The sequence below is a fragment of the Mustela nigripes genome, chromosome 3 (assembly GCF_022355385.1).
Source record: "Mustela nigripes isolate SB6536 chromosome 3, MUSNIG.SB6536, whole genome shotgun sequence".
NCBI classification, from domain to species: Eukaryota; Metazoa; Chordata; class Mammalia; order Carnivora; family Mustelidae; genus Mustela; species Mustela nigripes.
The window spans coordinates 82,104,603-82,125,513 of NC_081559.1; the positions used below are offsets into that span (position 1 = coordinate 82,104,603).

Genomic DNA, 20,911 nt, shown 5'->3' on the forward strand with positions numbered 1-20,911 from the left:
TTTAGATGCTTCTGTGTTGGGTGCATATATATTTACAGTCATTGTAGTCTCTTAGTGGATTGATCCCTTTATATGATGTTCTTCTTTGTGTCTTATTACAGTCCTTGTTTGTTTGGGTTTTTTGTCTGGTATAAGCATTGCTACCCTGGCCTTTTTTCCCCCCCTCATTTGCATGGGCTTTTTCCATCATTTCACTTTCATTGTGTATGTATCCTTAGGCCTGAAGTGAGTCTTGTGTAGGCAGCATGTAGATGGGTCTTATTTTTTTAATCTGTTCAGCAACCTTATGCCTTTTGATTGGAGCACTTAGTCTGTTGATATTAAAAGTGGTTATTGATAGGTATGTACTTATTGCCCTTGCGTTTTATTTGTTTGTTTTTGTAGTTCTTTCATGTGCCTTTTTTCTCTTGCTCTCTTGTCTTATGATTTTATGACTTTCTTTAGTATTATGTTTGGATTCCTTTCTCTTTATTTTTTGTGTACCTCTTTTAAATTGGTTTGTGGTTACCATGAGGTTCAACTGTATGTTAGCAATCTATTTTAAGTTGGTAGTTGCTTAAAATCAAAAGCATTTTAGGGGCACCTGGGTGGCTCAGTTGGTTAAATGTCCAACTCTAGATCCCAGGGCAGGTCTCTATTTTAGGGTTATGAGTTCAAGCCCTTCATTGGGCTCCACACTGGGCATTGAGCCTAAGAAACAAATGAAAATCATTTTAAAAGCACTAAATGTTTACTCTTCTCCCACTCTCACACTTGATGTGTTTGATCTCACATTTTACATCTTTTTACTTAGGATATACCTTAACTAAGATATAGCTGATTTTATTAGTTTTTAATCTTCCTACAAGCTTTATAATTGATTGCTCTCCTCCTTTTACTGTATATTTGCTTTTACCAATGAAATTTTTCTTTAGTAATTTTTAAATTTCCTCTTAGGGCCTTTTCTTTTTTGCTTAAAGAAGTTCTTAACATTTCTTGTAAGGCTGGTTCAGTGGTGACGAATTTCTTAAACTTTATCTTGGAAACTTTTTCTCTAATTCTGAATAATAATCTTCCTATATAGAATATTCTTGGTTGTAGGTTTTTTCCTTTCAGCACTTTGAATATTATGTATCATGCATATAGACCTTGGATTTGTCTTCTTTGAGGCTTCCTGTACTTCCTGGACCTGAATGTCTATTTCCTTCCCCAGATTAGGGAAGTTTTCAGCTATCATTTCTTCAAATAAGTTTTCTTCCCCTTACTCTCTTTCTTCTTCTGGGACCTCTGGAATGTGAACGTCAGCATGCTTGATGTTGTCCTAGTGGTCCCTTAACATATTCTCATTTTTTAAATTATTTTTCCTCTTTGCCATACAACTTGGGTCCTTTCCATTACTTTGTCTTCCAGATTGCTGATCCATTCTTCTTTTAATCATTTATTCATTTCACTTACTGTATTCTTAAGCTGTGACTGATTCTTTTTTATATTTCTTACCTCTTTATTGAAGTTCTTACTAAATTCATCTGCTTGTTCTAAGTTCATCCACTTGTCTCCCAAGTTTGATGATTATCTTTATGACCATTATTTTGACATCTTCATCAGGCAGATTGCTTACATAACTCCATTGGTTAGTTTTTTTTCTGAAGTTTTGTCTTTTTCATTTGGAACATACTCTTCTGTCTCCTCATTTTGTCTGATGTAGTGTTTGTTTATATTAGGTAGCTGCATCTCTTGATCTTAGAAGTAGCAGCCTTATGTAGAAGGCATCGTCTGGAGCCCAGAAGTACAATCCTTTCGGGTCACTAGAATCTGGAGCTTTAGGGCTGTTTTATGTGGGTTGCTTGCACATCTCTTGTCACTGGGCCCTGACTGCTGAGGGCACATTTGTCAGGGCTGGTTCCTGACCCAAATGGCAGCACAACTATTCGAGGCACACCAGTGTGTGGAGCTGGTCCCAGTCCAGGTATCTGAGAGACCCGGCTGTGGCTGCTCAGGGCAGATGGGTGGGAGTAGCCTCTCTGTGGCTCATTGTGAGATCCCACCAAGACTTTTGTGTGCTTGCTGGTGGGTAGGGTTGGTTCCCCTTCCCTTGGGTAGGACTTACTTGGAAGAATACCTACCTAGATTAATACAGTGCAGTTCCACAGGGGAATTTCCCCTGGCATGAATAGTGGTCCTAATGAGATAGATGAATAGTGTCACAACTGGCTCTTACAAGCATCTAACTAACTTTCCTGAAGGAAAAGAAGAAAAGTAGTGCTGCCAGCACTTCCATTTTCAAAGAAAGCCCCTACAGATACTTGTCCCTCCAGCACTATGTATGCCTTAGTCAAGTATACCTTCCCATATGGCCCAGGTGTTTTTCAAACTTGCCTCTGAGCAAATGAAATTGTGTATGTGCCCTATGAGAATAGAGTCTCCATTTCCTATAGTCCCTCTGACTCTCCCAGAATTAAGCCCCTCTGATTTTTTGAAGCCATGCATTATAGGGACTTGTCTTCCTGGTACAGATAACCAAGGCAGAGGGTGCCCAGTGTGGGATCTGAACCCCTCACTCCTCAGGAAGGACCTCCACACCTTCCGCTGTGGATTGCTGCACTCGGTGTATGGTTCCTACCCCAACCATATCTCTGCCTCTTTTTACCCTTCTCAGTGTGGCTTTTTAAAATATCTTCAGCTGCATACATACACACGCGCGCGCGCGTACAGACACACACACACACACTCTCACACTCCTACGCTGCTAGTTTTCAGAGCATTCTCAGAGTTGCTTCGTATGTAGTTGCATTCTTGTGTCTGTGGGAGAAAATGAGCTCAGGTAACTTCCCTACTCCATTTTCCTGTGAAATCAAAATAACCTTTGAACAGCATTCTTACCTATTTTTGATCTCTTCTTGCTCTACTCCTTTTTAAGTGTTTTCTTTTGAGGAGTTGTAAGTAAGATACACAAGTAGGAAGAGGTAGAGCAGCAAGAACTTTTTTTTTTATGCTTTACATTTATAGACCTATATGACATATGTACTGGAACACTATATTAGAGCCAAGTGTGAGAATACCTTTCCCAAGCATTAATATTAAGTCTCCCATAAGAATAGACTCCAAATTAAGAAGTTTTGTTCAGTAATATCTCCAGAATGCCTAAGTAAACATGTAAATGTTTTTTTGATCCACATTTCCCTAGATGCTTGCTTTAAATCGTGTAACAACATCACACCCATTTATGACTGCAGCAGATCTGATGGAGGCAAACCAGTTGTGTAGCATGGACTCTAAAGCAAATATTGTACATGGTGAGATGCCTGTTTAATTAGTTTTTTATAAATTTAAGTTAACATAATGGAATTTTTCAAAATTATACTTAACATTGGGTATAATACAGACTACTTTTAAGTCCATGTAGCCTTTAATTAAGCCCTACAAAAAGTATTATGATTCCCATTTAAAGTGGAAGAATACTGATGCTCTCCCTGCCTTGTTACATTGGAAGTCCAGCTAAGACTTGTATTGCAGGTGTTCACATTGCATTGGGTGCCACTAGAGATCCTTAGCATTGAAGGTTCACTCTCCCTTTGAAGAATCTAATGAATTTTCTTATTTTAGAAAAAAAATGTAATTACAATCTCCAGGTGTTCAGGGTTTCTATGAATAGTCAAGGACCCCATGTGATTTAAAGTACATAATTGCAGGGGCACCTGGGTGACTCATTCTCTTAAGTGTTTGCCTTCAGCTCAGGTCATGATCTCAAGAGCGCTGGGTCGGGCTCTCTGCTCAGTGGGGAGTCTGGTCTTCTCTCTCTCTTTCTCAAATAAATAAAGTTTTTAAAAATATATAAAGTACACAGTTGAAGTGTCAGTTTATGTTTATTATGAGCCATGTGATCAGTGCTTGATAATACTCTCTCTAATCCTTATAACATCTCTGTAAGCTTAAGAAGATTCTTAGTTTGCTTATATGAAAGCTAAGCCCAGGAAGGTTGAGCAGTTTGCTTAGGATTGTATAAGTAATAGTGACTGAAAGATAATTTGAACCAGGGGGATGTCTTGATCTCCTGCCACCCCTCAGAACAATGGTCTTTCACTTTATCATTCTCTTTGGAGGACAGTTATTTCAATCTTATGGATCAGTAAGTTAACATACAGCTCATAATTTGTTTTCCTTTTACTGTATAGGTCTGTCAGTCTTGGAAATCTGTCTTATTATAGCAATGAAACATTTAAATGACATCTATGAAGAGGAGCCCTTTAATTTTCAAATGGTCTATAATGGTGAGATGAAACTTTGGTTTCTTTCTGCCTCTACATCACTGCCTGTTTGAAGGTGTTAATGTTGTTACTGCTTTCTGTCCAGAGTTTCAGAAGTTTGTTCAAAGGAAAGCCCATTCTGTTTATAATTTTGAAAAACCTGTTGTCATGAAGGTAAGATTTAAGTTGACTGTTATTTTTCTGAATACAGGTAGATTTTTACATCCAGTTTGATTGTATATGTCATATTTGAACTCTTACTAACTTTGAAACATTAGGTATTTATCATAGAAATTTATTTGTATGATAGACAAAAATTAATCTCAAAATGTTTGAATAATTCTAAGCCAGCCTGATATTTCCCAGTTTGTGGAAGTATACTGCCCTCTACTGTCTGTTTGTAGCACTGCATTATACAAAGAACTATACATCGCAGTTCATCAATAAAATCCTGTCCCTTTACAACCCAGGGGTTGGCTTTATAATCGTAGCAGTAAAAAAGAAAAAAAATGCAGATATTAACCATTAAAAAACTAAAAGATAAAATATGGGCTAGTGAGGACATATAAAGTGTTATAAGGGGTTGGTTAAGTCATGAGTTTTAAAACTTGAGGAACTTCTTTAGAGTGTACCATTGTCCACTAGAAATATATGAGCCACATAGTATAATTTTGGATTTTCTAGTACCAGCAAAAAAGTTTAAAAAGGCAAAGTTAACTTTAATGATAATTTTTATTTGGCCTAATACACCAGAAACATTTTAATCTATAATTGATACAGAAAATTATCAATGAAATAATTCATTTTCTTTTGTATTTTTTGAAATTTCATGTGTCTATACTTAACTTAATTCACTAAGTATTCATTGGAATTACTTGCTCTTTAAATTTCATAAAATTTGTAGCTGAAGTAGATGTACCTTCTCAGTTGTTCCACTAACTTAAAATTTTCAAAATGATTCGAGTATCAAATTTTAAGTTAAACTTAATAATTAATAAACTTAAATAAAATTAAAAATCAAGTTACACGAATAATAGTAGCCCTCTGTGGTTACCTTACTGGACTGCGCAGCTCTGGAGGACTTGCTAGGGAAAAACATCTTTCCTTTCCTTCCTCTCCCACTTCCTCTGTTTTTCTCTTTCTCTCTTTCCCTTCCCTTCCCTTCCTCCCCGCTTCATTCTCCTACTCCTTCCCTTCCCTCCCCTCCAGCTGTGGACCCATAAGTCCTTTATCATCCTTTATAGGCCTTGGAGGTCAGAATTCTGTTTCTTGTACCAAATAAAACATGTGAGTACAGGGCATTACCCTTTCTTCAGAACAACAGAGAAAGTATTTATCCTACTGAAGTTTTTTTTCCCCTTCCTAATGTCCATGTCTATCTGATAGTCATAGTTTGTGGAGGTTGTATGAATACAAAGGTTTACATGAACATTTAAATTCTTGAGTAATTTGTATTTTGTACCTGGTCATTCTGTATTTTAAAATATTTTGCTGCCTAGAAATATTTTAAATTTCAGTTCTATTCTGCCCCAGTAATACCTGCAGCTTCAGTATTCCTCTAGTATTTTCTCATTTTTAGAAATGAATGGTGTCTATTTCTTTTCATCAGACTTTTTATGATACATAAAGAATATATTCCAGTGATATTTTTTACAGTGTGGTTGTTAGAATAGAAAGCTCCAGAATCTATTTCACTGTGTCAATATTTTAATGCTTACTATGTCATGATTGAATGGTTTCCTTGGTATCAAAAAGATACGCTAATAAAATACCTAAAACAATAATCAGGGTTAGAAAAGACATAGTACATGAATATTAGAGGTGAGAGGAGACCATAAACAACCCTTTTTAAGGGGGGGAGGGAATTTTTGACAGGTTGTGGCATGCTCTGCAGACTTCTTAGGGAAAAAGGAGCCTGTTTTCTTTCCTTCATGCCGATACCACTCCGCTGAATCATTTATTTATAGGGTTGGCCAAACAGGCTTGGTGTACTCCTAGAGGTTTTTCTGCCTCTAGCTTTTTTTGCAGCTGCATTAAACTTCTGTATAGCAAAGTCTTACAAAACTAGAAAGAGAAAAAAAAAAAAACCTAGAAAGAGATTGTAAAGGCAAATTTGAATCACCTAGATAATTAGTTAAAAGTACTGGTCTTACTAGTTGTTCAGTTTTTATAGAGAGAACTAGGAGCCCTTCCCTTAAGTATGAGCAGGTGATATGGTACAGAATGAGGATTGGAAGAAAAACCATATTAAGTAGACTGAATTAGAGTTTGCCCTGTTCACATTCAACAATGCAGGGACAGATAACTGTATATTGATACTGCTTAACCTGATAGACAGATGAAGTTCTTATGAGGTTGATGAGAGTTCTTTTTGATCCCTACTGATTTCTGTTAAGTTTTGTTTCCTGGCACTCTGTTTTACAGTTAACAGCAACCCTAATTGATCTCTGGATTAATGTTACTGTTTTACTTCCCCTATTCAACCGAAACTATTTCTTTCATTTTCCAGGCGTTTGAACACTTACAACAATTAGAATTAATAAGGCCCGTGGAAAGGACTTCGGTAAATACACAGAGAGAGTACCAGCTGATGAAACTACTTTTGGATAATACTCAAATTATGAATGCTTTGCAGAAATACCCCAACTGTCCTACAGATGTTAGGCAATGGGCAACATCCTCACTAAGCTGGTTATGAATATAACTGGTGGTTTCAGTTACAAAGTTTCAGGCATACTTCTGTAAGGAAGTCAAAGCTATTGTCCTTTAACAAGATATGTTATTTCATTTTCTTATATTTATAAACATGTATTTTTGTATTTATGGGAGACTGTTACACATGTAGTGTCTTGGCTGTGTCATGCCTTTGAATCATGAGCAGTTACATGATTTATAATTTCAGTGATTTTAGATTATGTTGTAAGTAGCAGTTCAAAGAAATAAATGTGACTGTTTTAGGGAGTGAACCATATGCTTATTTAACACTTGTCAAGTATTTATGCAGTATATTTGAAGAGTTCATTTCAACACAGCAACCTAGTGTCTTTACAAATCCTCAAGCGGTAAAGAAACCGTGGTAAGAGTTGAGGTGTACTGAGCAGTCTTTTGGTCCACTGGGAGGTGCCACATTTGTTTTGTTCTTTTCCTATCCGTGGAGATTCTGGATTCTATCCCAGACCCAGGTCTTTTCGTTCAGGAGACTGACCAGTTTGGCCGGGAGATAGTTCACACAGAAAAAAAAGGTGAAAGTTTGAATATGAATTTCTTCCAGGCTTCTCAAAAGGTGGTACTTAATCTTATCACCTATAGAAGAATCCCTTGTAGAATTTTTTAAAAGGCAAATTTTTTCCATTTCATTAAAGATTTCGTGAAATGCTGGTTTATTTTTTTATTTATTTTTTTAAAAGGCAAATTCTTGGGCCTGTCACAGGCCCAAAGGATCAGAATTTGTCTTTTTAACAGGGACTTTAGGAAATGCCTGGAAAAACATTCCCGCAATTAATGGTAAGTGTATGGCACTATTGACTAAACTTATTTGTATCAAAAATTGTAAATCCCTAAAGGCAATGTAGAAATAGAAATGCTCACCTTATAAATTTAGGAGTCCAGGAACTATTTAGGAGTCCAGGTTTAAAATGAAATTTAATAAGTATTTTCTAAGTGTTAGTGACTTCATTTATTTAAGAACATTTGATTGTATATTGTTTTTAAAAGACAGTCCCTGTCCTTGTATATTTCATAATCCTTTTAACTATCAAGTGCCCTGTGATATTCAGGGACTGATATTTACAGTCGAGAAAAAAACTGACATACTAGTGGCAGTGTTCAGAATCACACAGGTAGAGAATGACTGACACACTCTGGAATTCAACTCAGGTTTGACTGACACCAAAGCCCCACTGTCAAGAGTTTAAATTCCTTAACAGGTTCTTGCCATACTTTTTTTTAAAGTATGCTCTAAGAAATTATTTACCAGGTTTTTCAAGAAGTGTCAGGTATAGAATGGACTATAACATTTCTGTGTGTAAAAAGTAGCTCTTCAGTTCAACCTATTTTTTTGCAGATGTAGCTGTTCTTTCCCTGCCTTCTAAGTCTTCAGATCACTGTCATTTACTTTTCAGCAGTGTTTCAGTAAAGGTAAGGCTTGCATACTGGTTCTATGCAATAGTCGACAGATTTTAGGGGATATTTTGCCAGAATACTTAGAAGCAAGGATTTTACACATGAGCTTAAGTTTTCGCTCTAAAAAATTTTTCTGAGCCATTTTAAGGAAGTATTATCTGTTTTAAATGCACTCACTGTGAAAGTATCTAAAGAACTTGATTTCAGGATTGTAATTCACTAGCCTAAGATTGCCACTAAAAGGCTGAAAGCTCTCATCTGCCTTCCTGGTTATAGAAGACCTGCAGAAGATCCATCAACACCCAGTATAGAGATTGTAAAACTATAAGTAGCAGGGTGGGTTTTCATTTTCATTGAAACAATTCTTAAATTAGAAAAAGGGTTAGCAAAACAGTGTTAGAGGCTTCAGGGCAGTTTTGACTCATGTGACCCCTCCAAGTACCTTGTCCAAAACAGGATCTTTTTCTCTAGTCCATGTGCTCATGCATGTGAATGGCTCTGAGGAATTAAAACTTGCTGGTCCAAACATACAGTATCTTAATGCTATGTATGTTGAGTATATACTATGTATTAACTTCCCAAAGAATCCATTTTGCAGAACATGCTGTGGAAAGAGATTTCAGTCTTTCAGTATAGATTCATTGTATATTCCACCACAGCTTTCATTTTCACGTGATTTAGAAGCCAGTGCAGGTTCTTTTAAACCACTGTTAAGCGTTGTTCTTTCCTTCACCTTTACCTTAAAATATAGAGAATCCCATTGGTGTGAACTGTAACACAGCTCCCACCGTGGGGCTTTCCGTCCCCTCTTTTAAAAGCCACAGGATAAACAAAAGCCTTGGCAACATTAAAAATATAAATGAAAGCTAGCTTCCTTAACAATTGCTCTTACTGATCACCCTAAGTGAAAAATACCAGAATTCTTCCATTGAGTTAGTAAATTAGTTAACATCCTTAGGAAGTAGGGTTTGTATCTTTGATGACTATTTCCTAAGCCACATCTTTCTAGTTCCCTATGAAAAGAAGATAACTAATGCCTGTTGGCCTCTGGTTTCCTACAACTGGCAAGACTAACATACATACTTTGTGAATACAGTCTTGGGTAGTAAAGGGGGGAAACGCCAACCCTTTACAGACTTTCACCACTATCCCCATTCTTCCATATCGCAAGGTGTGAGCCTCACCGTAAATAACAAAGCTACTGTTCCACTCTTGAAGAAAAATGTATAGCTGAAGAAAAACTGCATAAGCAAATCATATACCATATTCATTTTTTTATTTAACTCGAGGATGGAATGGGGATAGCATACATTTTATTGTACAATATTTAACAATCACTTATTCAAGGTGGAGTTTTAGGGGCTTTTTTTTTTTTTTTTTTTAGCTTTTTGTTAAATACTTGCAGAAAAAAATAGCAAGTACAATTTGACAGTAGTACAACAACCTGTGCCCAAAACACTGACAAGAATTACAGAGTAAAGCTAAAATAATTGCTTACCAATATTTTGAGAGGTAACAAATAGGATATGGATTGAGACTGCGTAAAAAATGTACTGCTGGTTGAATATCTGAGGTAAATGATGTTCAATCAAGATGCTACTTGTATCATTTTGCCCATAAATCAGTAAATAATTTTATGCACATTATACCAAATGTTTCTAAAAAGTAATTTTTTAAAAAGGTAAAAAAGAGAAACTGGAAAATATTTGTGGAGAAGCATTTTTTTTTTAAATAGTAAGTTTAATTCCACTTAAACTTATCATCTGGTCAGGGTATTTTTTTCCCCTACCTGCCTGCATTTTACTTAAATGTAGCTGTTACTTAGGATTGAGGAAAAGAAGAAGAAAAAGGTTCTTTTTAAATTTTATGTAGATGATTCTCTTTTTAAATTCCAAACTTGTTGGGTTTTTCTCCTGATTATATTTTCAAAACATCACCATGAAAGATAGTACAGGTTCATGGGACCAACAATTTTGAGGCACAGTCTCTGTTCTGGAATTCACAAGGTACCTGTAATAAACATTCAAACAAGAGTCACACTTCACATGCTAAAAACTTCCTAGCATCTAAAATACATACAAGAGCTGTGCAGGGCAAAGACTTCGAATAAAGCCAAACACTGGTTAATCCATCAGTCCTATGGCAGTTGATCATAAAGCATTCCTTACATGGAGATTTGGGCAAGGTAAAGAGTGGAAGTTAGAGCAGCAGTTCTGATGGGTATCAGAAAGGCAAAATACAAGACGAATCATAAGGAGCACCATACACATGAGGAAAAAATTATTGGGGTCTCAGTTCACCCCCAAACAAAGAAGTCATCGTTTTTCTCATTCTTTGATCTTTCTTTTTTCAGTATCCCTAGCTCAAACTTTTTGTAAGCTTGCCCACTCTACGCTGACTGTAAACCAAACATGAAAATGCCCTGCAAATGAAAGTTTTAACAAGACTAGGTATCAGGACAGGTAGTCATTGGAACATTCTTATTTTACTGCTTATAAAAAGTGTTTTTCTATTAATATAGTTTTCAAAAGGATACAAGTCTTAAAGTTGGTTAGCTAGAGTTAAGTACAATACCCAGGATTTCTAAAAATTTTTTCTAACATGAAGAGAAAACTATCTTTTGAATAACTGATCTTATAAAATTTATCACTAGTGCTCACATAAGCCAAACATTCATCATAATACTTCTTGTTTTTGTTTTGATTTTTTTCTTGCTTTTAAAAATGAGATTAAATGTTTAGAACAGGTAGAACTTCGTCTTTAGGAGATTGACAATTTCCATGTGTGAACATTGTCAGTTTCCCATCTTGATTAGTTTCAAAGTGGAAGTTAAACCAAATCAATTAAGATGTCAGGTCCTTTTTGAAATAAAGAGGTGAACTTAACATTGAAAAGGGAATTCTTAGGAATACAGTGAAAACTTGGGTACATATGAGACCCAAGAGCACAAAGTTCTGCATGGTGTGTGGCACACAGACAACAATGCTGTTACTCTTCTTTCCTCCCTGCTTTAGAGTCTGTTGACCTATGCATTATTTATAAATAATATAATTTATTATTCCCAGAGATTAAGTGCACATTATATGTAAAATGTAGTGTACTGTGTGGTTAAATAGCCATTTGAAGATAATACATTCACAGTGAGCTCCTGACAGTGACATGTAAAAAGTTCTTTTATAAAATCAATGTATGGATTTTAAAATGACCTGACTAAAGTACATAGTGTAATACTGGCTATTTATTGGTCAGAAATAAAATAAAATAGAAATTCAGGAAATTAACTGTTTTACTTTGGCCTATATAAATTTGAGGAACAATCCAATTATATTCTGATGCAATATTGTTTTGAAAAGCACTTTGGCACCTACCTACCATCAATTCCACTTTCTTATCAAGGATAAGGCATGAACTATCCTAAAAATCATTGTTGTTTCTGAAAGCAATTTGCGGGAGGAGGCTAGGCTATATTACCTATATCAACATCGGTTACCTCTAAATGTCATTGCATATTTTAAGTTTTTAAGTTTAACTTGTTATCCCTGATTTGTTTTAAAGCAGTAACATCTGAAATCTGTGCTTAAAATTTAAAACCTCTATCCTAGGATAATTCTTTACATATCACAGACATCAAATATTACTCTAACAAGATGGCACCAAGCAGAAATATAGTGATAAAGTTACAAGTCTCAAAGCAGAGAGTGAGGAATTCTGGATAATGACACTTCCTGAGGTGATCCTTAAACAGTGATTAAGAATGTCCCACACACTGTTTGGTGAAAAGAAATACACTACAATTTTACATATATAAATAGGAAAAAAAATCTATTTTAAAAGAATAAAAATGAAGAGCTTTCCAGTGTCATAGCTCACTTTAAAAAATTTAAATCATGCTTTAAATTTTCAAATATTCCCCAAACACAGCACACCTTTAAAAGAAAAAAAAAAAAACCTTAGATAAGTATGCAATAATTTGGGAACTGGATAGAAGATGAAGCTCTAAAACATGGGAAGAAGGGGAAAATGACATCTTTTTTTCATTGCAAAAAACAGCACTTTTTTTCCTTAAATTACAAGCTAGCACAAAAAAAGCTAAAACACTGCTTTATGAATGGCCACTTAGTGTTGGCACTAAGCATAGCTTACCTTTTTTTCTTAAATAACACAGTGAATTTGTAATACCTTGTTACAAAACATGGATCAATTTATTATTCAAATTTTGTTAGTGTTTTCAATTTTATAATTTAGCAACCGTGGAACTGAGGTATACCTTGTTGAGGGAGGTTAAAGTAATGCTTGGAAGCCTCTTTACTGTACCCCACTTTGATGACTTTGTTTATGTACACAGAACAGCAGCACACTAAACATTCACAAGCTGTGTCATATTGGCATTACAATAGTCATTTATAGAAACACAACAGCAAATGCAATAAAAACAAGTTACCCTTTTTAAAATCTGAAATGAAAAGTTTTTGATTTAAAAAAAAATAGCAGTAGTTCATTTAAGGAATTAGTGTCTTCTGACAGACATTAAGAAATCTGATGTCAGTTTTCAAACACTTGATTAGCCAGGTCCAAAATATCCTTGATTTGGAGAGGGCTACGTTCTTCATGTACACTTTTTCAAAAGTTTCTTTATAGAGTCTGCAGCTTTTCCAAGTCTCTTGTCCTTCACATCTCTTCTGCAGGCAATGCCATAAGTCTCCCAGAGCCACATTTTTAAACGTGAGGGTCTTCTTTTTGACATGTCCAAGAGACCTCCTACTCATTTCTCACAGAAAATTAACTGTAAGCAGTTTCGTTAGCTTAGCAGCTCCAGCTCAGAGTCCTGTTTCACACTGTGTACACATGGTGCAACCATCATAGACTAGATTCTTTGGGAGGAAAGTCAACGTTTGTCACCATTGTGACCACTGTTACAATGTCCTCTGTGGTAATGATATTTGTTAGTCTTTGCATCTGAGTGATTCTTTCACCTACACATCCAGCTGATAACCTGGCTTCTGCATCGTGATCCCAACATTCTTCTATTGTTTCACAGAGCATTGCCATTCCCTAAAAAGGAAAAACATACTCAAACACCACAGCCGATTTTGTTTTCTATTAGGAAACAATAAAATGTCCATAAAGAAACTGGTATTTCTGTGAGTCAGGTTCCAAGATTAGCCAAGTTAGATGTTATATGTCAGCATTCACTTATGGATATCTATTGTATGTAGGAAATGGAAGAAAAGCATTAAGAAAAATCAGAATTCCTATAGCTTCCAAACTTCTGAGACTGTCATAGGAGATAGTAAAATTTTTTTAATTCCCCAAATCCCCATATAAACCAGGTCAGTTCAATGCTAACCCTTGATCTGGACTCAAAGCCAAAGCTAAATTTGTTTTTTAACCAATTTCTATTGTTTTCTTAGTTAATACCAGCATTTCTGTCTTGCAGTTAAATAGAAAAGAAAAAAAAGAAAGGGTTAGAAAAGCATCCTTAAGATTCTTTACCTGGTTTTAATCCATGTTTCCGGTTGTATTTGGACCAAAATAACCAGGGCAATAGTGTTCCATTCTTCACTTACCTAAGTCTCTAGTTTTAAGAGCATTCCTAAGAACCTCAACAAATTCCAATCCCAAATCAAAAACAAGGAAAGCAGAAAACTGCTTTACTTTAAAAATAGCATCTTATGGGAAGCTGGTGATCATCAAAGTCACCCACCTATCGACATGATCAGAGCCAGGTACTCCTTTCCCTGGGAAGATTTCCAAACGAGACAAACACAAGACCATAGTACTGTCAGCCCCTTAGGTTTTAGGACTTCACCATCTTCCCTTATAACCCTAAAATTCTTTTTTTTTTTTTAAGATTTTATTTATTTATTTGACAGACATAGATCACAAGTAGGGAGAGAGGCAGGCAAAGAGAGAGAGAGGAGGAAGCAGGCTCCCCACTGAGCAGAGCGCCTGAGATCATGACCTGAGCCAAAAGCAGAGGCTTTAACCCACTGAGCCACCCAGGCACCCCTAGCCCTAAAATTCTATTGTTTATAGAACTCTAGACAGAATATCCTGTATGAAGATAACCTCTCCAGAAAAATCGTCCCAGAAGAGAAGTGTGCAGAGATAGAAATCATTCCTCTGAAAAGCATTTTATTGGAATTTCAAATGAAAAGCTAACTGTAACTTACAGCATGTTTCTGCCAATAATCTCTTAAAACAGGCCTCTTTTTTTTATGCACAACAACTTCCTGCATGTCTTCAAGAGATGGATGCTGGCCAATTTCCTCCTCGAATGGCAACATGTATTCATCTACAGGTCCTGAAATGGGTGAGGGGGGGGGAACAAAACCATTTTAATTCAAATCTTACTGACTTCCAAACTTGAACAACCCTTCTGAAACATACTCTGTATCACCTTTTCCCAACTGTTAAATGGTATATAATGACAGGAGAAAAACACACTCTCAACTACTTCTACTACAGTATGACCCAAATGCTAATTTAAGAGAAATCAAAAACTCTACAATTTGGCACATAAGCCTGCTAAGTTTGCGTAAGGAGCTTTCTCATCTGCTCTATGAGAACTGCCTATCTCCATACATATATAGGACCACAGGGAATCAACAATATTTGCAAATCTAGGCTATAATATCCCTTTAAGTACTTCCCACAATTCAAATCAGGCTGTAAACAGTGGTGATTCTATCTGACAATTTGGGGGTTAATCTCTCAGAACCATCTTTATCCTGTGACACATCTTTACCCTCTACAAGCTCTGCATGAGGAATTACATACCTCAGTTACAACTCCTTGCCCTCACAAAAGCTGCCAAAAATAGTCCTTTAAAAAAATCACAAGCATACTCCATACAGAGTTCCCAATAAGCCTTCAGAATATGTCTTCACAGACAAAACTTATTCACCAAAATAAATGGTTCCTTTTTTCTTAGGCATACTCAAATAGGAAAATGCAGTTGTGAGTTAATACTAATACTTAATAAGCACTTACCCTGACTAGGAACTTTACATACACTATTTCCTCCCATTTTACACCTCCACAGAGTGAAGGTGACATTACCTCTATTTTACAGATAGTAAAGAAGCTCAGAAAAGTTGCATAATTTGCACAAGGACAGAACAGTTGTTAAGTGGTAGAGTTGGAATTTGAATCCATCTCTGCCGCTGAAGTCTGTGTTTTCAATCACTGTACGGTCTCCCCTTGACAGAAACCACTCACTAGAGACCAATTTCATATAAAGGGCCTGTATACAGACCTAAACCTTGCACAGATACTCCTACTCCTGGATGGGATATAAATGATAAATTATGAGTCATGAAGGAGGACATGTAACTCTACTCTTTCTAAATGGAAGAATCCTTGATGGCCTGGATAGTCCATCTCTGCTTTAGCACTTCCAGTGACATTCTAAAGCGTCTGTTTAACTCCTGCTACTCAAAATTGCTCAGCAGCAATGGCACTGACTACCAGCCTGCAAGAAATTTAAGTATCAGGCCCTAACCCAGGCCTACTGAGTCAGAATATGAACTTGATCAGGAGTTTAGTACACTTTAAAGTGTGAGAATCACTGAACTTTGCCATCAACAAATTTTAGAGTACTCACTTTAGCAATGTTCACACTGTCCCCTCCTGCCCCAGTTTCTGCCTTAAGGGTCAGAAATTCCCGAGTATTTCACAGCACATGCAAAGCATTTCAGAAATACCAATACCTGTCCTTTTTCACTTTTCATAAAAACTTCCCTGATAACCTCTCTACCACAAATGCAAAAATACAAAACAAAGCATTTTTCACTCCTCTAAACTCCCATAACCCTCTCAATACTCTTCAAGTATTATATTCGTCCAGAATAACTTACGGAATATCTAATACTAATGAATACTACACACAGAACTAGACAATTCACACTAACCTTAATCTAGAGTCAATTGTCCAGGATGTATTTTATCGCTGTAATTAAACTATACATTGCTTAAGGGCAGGGTCTCGTATATATCCCCACGACACCATATCCAGTGGTTGGTTCTGGAGAGTCCATATTATTAAAGTTTTTATAAAATACATTTTCCTATAACATCTGCCATCTGACCAATTTCTGCTTCCATAAATGCACATAATGTACTTTATCTTCCACTTTGAGTGAAACTGCTTCAGACTTTCTTGGGTCTGGATCCACTCCATGCCAAACTCCCAATCTCAGAAGAACGAATGGCTGTCCATTCCTGACCACTCTCTACTAAATTCCCTTGAAAACCATAGTGCCCCAAATCAAATTTCATGTACCAGACAGAGGTAGTCTGTCCTACACTGAGACACCATTACAGTACTCAGAAAACAAAGTATTCTTATAAATACATGTTAAGTTGGCTTAAATATACTAAACAATTTCTTTTAAGGTCTTTTCACAATCTGCAGGAAGTTTTTAGGTAATTATAAATTTTTTTAAAAAAGGATCAAGCTAATTTACATTTGTTGAGATGTCTGCTTTATATTTTTCACGTCCAAAAAAAAGTGCTGTAACACAAGTGAAGAGAATGGAGACCTTCAGAGAAGTGTACCTAGCACACTATAATTTTGTTAACACCAGGAACAGTATACAAGCTTATAATCAATCGATTCGTGCAAATATTTACAGGACTTAAACAAGGATTTACATAACAAAAACAAAGAGTAAGAATCCTTTAGAACCAAGGTGTGAGAGAATATAACTAGCATTCATAACAGCCTCTATACATCAGCTCAGACTTTTAAGGCATTGAGGAGGCAGAAATTAACCTGTGGTATATCCAAAGGCATGCTCCATTTTGTGTCATGGAGGATGGACTGTACATTCAGTCTGGTTAAGTGTATGTGGACATCATGGGAGTGATGAAGAGACTTAGCCTTGAGTGTCCTGGGAAGGAAAATCCCCCAATCCTTCATTTACCTCCTGTTGCCAAAAGAGTTGACTTTTGCAACCTGGGGGCAGGTAGGACCTGCAGGACCCACAAAGTAGCAGCCATATCCCTACATTTGGATCAGAGTTTGAAATCTAGGTTTCACCATTTACCACCCTAAAGCTAATATTAGCAATCTGCTTAATTTCTACTACTTAAAATTTGAACTTCAAATTGCACCTATATAAAACTAATAACTACCTCCAAAGGAGTCTTAGGAAACCAGCTAAAGGTATGTGAAGTGCCTAGCACAGAACACCTGGCAGTGGTAAAGATGCCCATACCTTCCCTCTCCAGCCTGCCCCTATCCCTTGCCTCCTGAATTCTCTTTAAACCACTACCTCTTGGGAGTCTACTTAAAAAAATTTTTTTGTACTTTGAAATATTACCTTTTAAGTGTAATCATCCCTTTTCATGTATGTGTAGTAGGCAATAGGCATTATCTTTTTTAAAAAAATATTTTTTCCCTTACCATCTGCAGCAGTACAGCGAGAAGCCAGTTCCCATAGGACTAATCCCATGGCGTACATATCTATCCTCAAAAATGCATCCCTTTGGAAGTTTATAGCACCCTCTAATACCTCTGGAGCCATATACCTCCGGGTACCAACCTGAAAAAGATGAAAGCAAACAATACTCATTCATTAACTTTATGAACTAACATTTTAAGATTTTATAAAAAGAATCAAAACCAAGTATGTTCTGCTGTCGTTATCAGGTAAGGTAAATACATTATGACCACCAGACTACAGAGTCAAGGAGCATTGTATTCACGTAATAACAGCCAAGACACTGGAAATGGGAAGTTTCCATCAGTAGGGACTTCTTAAACAGAGTACTATGCAGCTCCTAAAAAAACATGAGGTAAATCTGGACTTATACGGAAAAATTTCCAAAAACACTGTACAGCAAGGAACAAAAGCAGTATATATATTGAGATCCCTTGTGGGTATACTCAATAAATATACCAGCAGACACTGCTGGCGTTGGCTTAGAATTTTTCCCCCTTCTGGAAGTAATCCTAAAAACAATGGTGGTTTTGTTAGAGATAAAGACAAGAGAACTGTATTTCTCAATTGTACCCTTTACATCCTGTTTGAAACGTGTCTTTTTAAAAAATATAATCCTTTTTAAGGGTTTCTCTTTCTCTGTACTAACAAAAAATAGTAATATAAAACTTAAAAAGAATTAGCCCAGTAAAGAATGGATAAACTTTTAAAAGTTCTTTTTCTTCAAAGTCTACATATTTATTTATTCATGAATTCTGTCTTGGCATTCTTTATTTCTGTCTCTAACAGTTTGGTATTTCTTAGTGTTGTAACTATGGTTACTAAGCTACTATAGCTAGCTTTGGTTGGTGCTTGACAATATTCATATATGAAAGCTTAAAAATTCTTATAGGATAGCTGGGTGGATCACACATTCAGTTTTTGGAGATCAAGGGAATGGCCAGATAATGGCTCCATCCTTAGTTGAGTGATCTCTAGATTAGAAGTCAGACAACTATCTGAGAACACACATACAGCAGAAATGTCTAGAAAAAAAAGGAGTCAATCACTAAGACTCCAAAGCTCAAGTTTTTAATTCATTTAATAATGAGAACACTCTAAAGATAGAAAAAAAAAAAAAAAAAGTAGCTTTGCTTCTTTTGCTCCTTTAACTGTACTATAGGCAAGCATTTCTCAAAAGTTTACTTTTCAAAGAAAAAAAAAGTTTACTTTTCCCCTAAAGACAAATGTATTCTTTCCAAAGTACTTTTCTTATAAAGTGACAACTACCTTTCCTTAGTATAAAATGCCCTCTCTTTTATAAGATAAAAATCTTATTTTTCTCCAGGGTTCTTTATTTGCAATATATAAAGTGTACAATAACTTGAATTTTGAAATTTTCTGGTCCATGAAGTCTCAAGTCAAGGATCCAGTGATGTAGGTAATTATTTTTACCTCGTCATGTAAACTAATTGAGAGGGCAGTGAAAGACAGGAATAAGTCTCAAATTTTTTTCTTAAGAAAAGGGGGGAAGTGTTATGATATACCAGAGGATTAAACTGTCCCCCAATTTTAGTTTTATAATAATGACACAGTCAGCTCAGATGTTTGTCCCTAGGCTTCCTGCACAATCTCCCACTTCCATCACAGACTCCACAAGACTGCCTTCATTCCCAAACATGTATGGTGTCAACTTTTCTAGAACTTGGACTACTGACTACTGGTGTAAACTAAATTCTTATCCTCTGTCAGTATTGCCAAATTTGTTATGCTGTGATTCTTTAATAACTATTCTTGGAGGTCAATAGGATATGCTGGGAAAAATGAAAGCTTAGAATTAGATGACAAATAATTTCCATGACTTGAAAGATGAAGTTAAAAATCATGCCAACTTTGTAAGAAATGTCACCTTTCAGGTCAAACTGGTTTTCTTAATAAAAAGATGATCTTGTAGGCATGAAAAGCACCACCTTTCTTCACCTCACAGTTTCTGAGAATAAAATGTATGGATCATGTTTTTCTCCTGTTTGGCTTTCTTAAAGATTCCCATTGTTCAGTGTTCTTCATACAGACCTTGACTAGATAGAATTAATTAGGCTTTTTGCTCAGGGCTTAGTAAGTGCTCTGAACTGGAGAGAATTTAAAGAAAAGCTGTAAAGTTGGTTAAAGAATTAATGAAGCACTAAAGACCATGAAGCAAGAAAGTAATTGTTGCATGGAAAAATCAAACAATAGATATTCTTTAGTACATACTAGCATGATTAGTAACTGTTCTGCCATTCCTCTTAGGATGATGAAAGAATTAACGAATTAAAACTACTGTGTTATTACTAAGAACTCCCTAAGAATGAGGTCCATTTAAATGGATTAACTTGATTATTTTTAAAAATAGTATCCCATGACACATATCTAGGTTGCTTTATGAACTGACTGATCTAAACCACTTGAGTTCCTAACAGTCCTTCACCACACATGAAAATGTCTTCCTCAGCAAATTTAACATACTACTTTTAAGAGAGTCATTTTATATTATATGCTGATTTAATAACCATCACAATAATTTTATATCAATTCAATCTAGATATGCCATTCTAAGAAAATATGGGACAAGATTATTTTTCTTACATTTTGTAGTTACCATCCTTACCTGTCCATGGGTATCACCTGCAGACTTGCCAGCTTCAAATTTTAACGCCAACCCAAAGTCAGCAATGCAAGCTGTCAGATTGTTTTTCAACAGCACATTTTTACTTTTGATGTCCCTTGCAAATAGACAAAGTATTCAAATTAATTTTAAACAAGTTACTTTTAAAAGTTTTCAGTGAAAGTTGGAAAAGAGGAGAAAACACTATTAGAGTATGACAAACAGAAAAAAGGAGGGAGAAAAGGCTTGAAAAACAAGAGTAGAGTGACAAACTCCTATTCATAACATGGACAATAAGAGGGACATTTCTCCATAAAGCATGGACAATAAGAAGGACATTTCTCCATAAAGAGCTGCTCTTCCAAAAATACTGTCTAGCCTACATGTTACCTATGTCATTCCTACCTACCAATCATAAAATTGCTGGTTTTTTGAGGTAAAATGAATATTTCAGAGTTTATACTTAGAAGCACCCCTTGCAACTGAGATTTAAGAAA

The 20,911-nt window shown here is 35.8% G+C and overlaps 2 protein-coding genes across 10 annotated transcripts in view; one reads left to right on the forward strand and one right to left on the reverse strand.

Annotated features, from left to right (window-relative positions):
- ORC4 (origin recognition complex subunit 4) overlaps positions 1-7,184 on the forward strand; it is an 85,576-nt gene extending 78,392 nt beyond the window's left edge. For all 8 annotated transcript variants that reach the window (XM_059394339.1, XM_059394334.1, XM_059394335.1 and 5 more), the window contains 4 exons: positions 3,164-3,272; positions 4,152-4,247; positions 4,330-4,397; positions 6,733-7,184. In XM_059394339.1, the coding sequence (XP_059250322.1) occupies positions 3,164-3,272; positions 4,152-4,247; positions 4,330-4,397; positions 6,733-6,921 (462 nt within the window). In that variant the 3' untranslated portion in view covers positions 6,922-7,184. The remainder of the gene's footprint in view (positions 1-3,163; positions 3,273-4,151; positions 4,248-4,329; positions 4,398-6,732) is intronic.
- Positions 7,185-9,698: 2,514 nt separating this feature from the next.
- Positions 9,699-20,911, reverse strand: part of ACVR2A (activin A receptor type 2A) — an 84,746-nt gene continuing 73,533 nt past the window's right edge. For both annotated transcript variants that reach the window (XM_059394332.1, XM_059394333.1), the window contains 4 exons: positions 20,418-20,532; positions 17,755-17,893; positions 14,519-14,649; positions 9,699-13,397 (listed from right to left, as the gene is read on the reverse strand). In XM_059394332.1, coding sequence (XP_059250315.1) covers positions 13,203-13,397; positions 14,519-14,649; positions 17,755-17,893; positions 20,418-20,532 — 580 coding nt within the window. In that variant the 3' untranslated portion in view covers positions 9,699-13,202. The remainder of the gene's footprint in view (positions 13,398-14,518; positions 14,650-17,754; positions 17,894-20,417; positions 20,533-20,911) is intronic.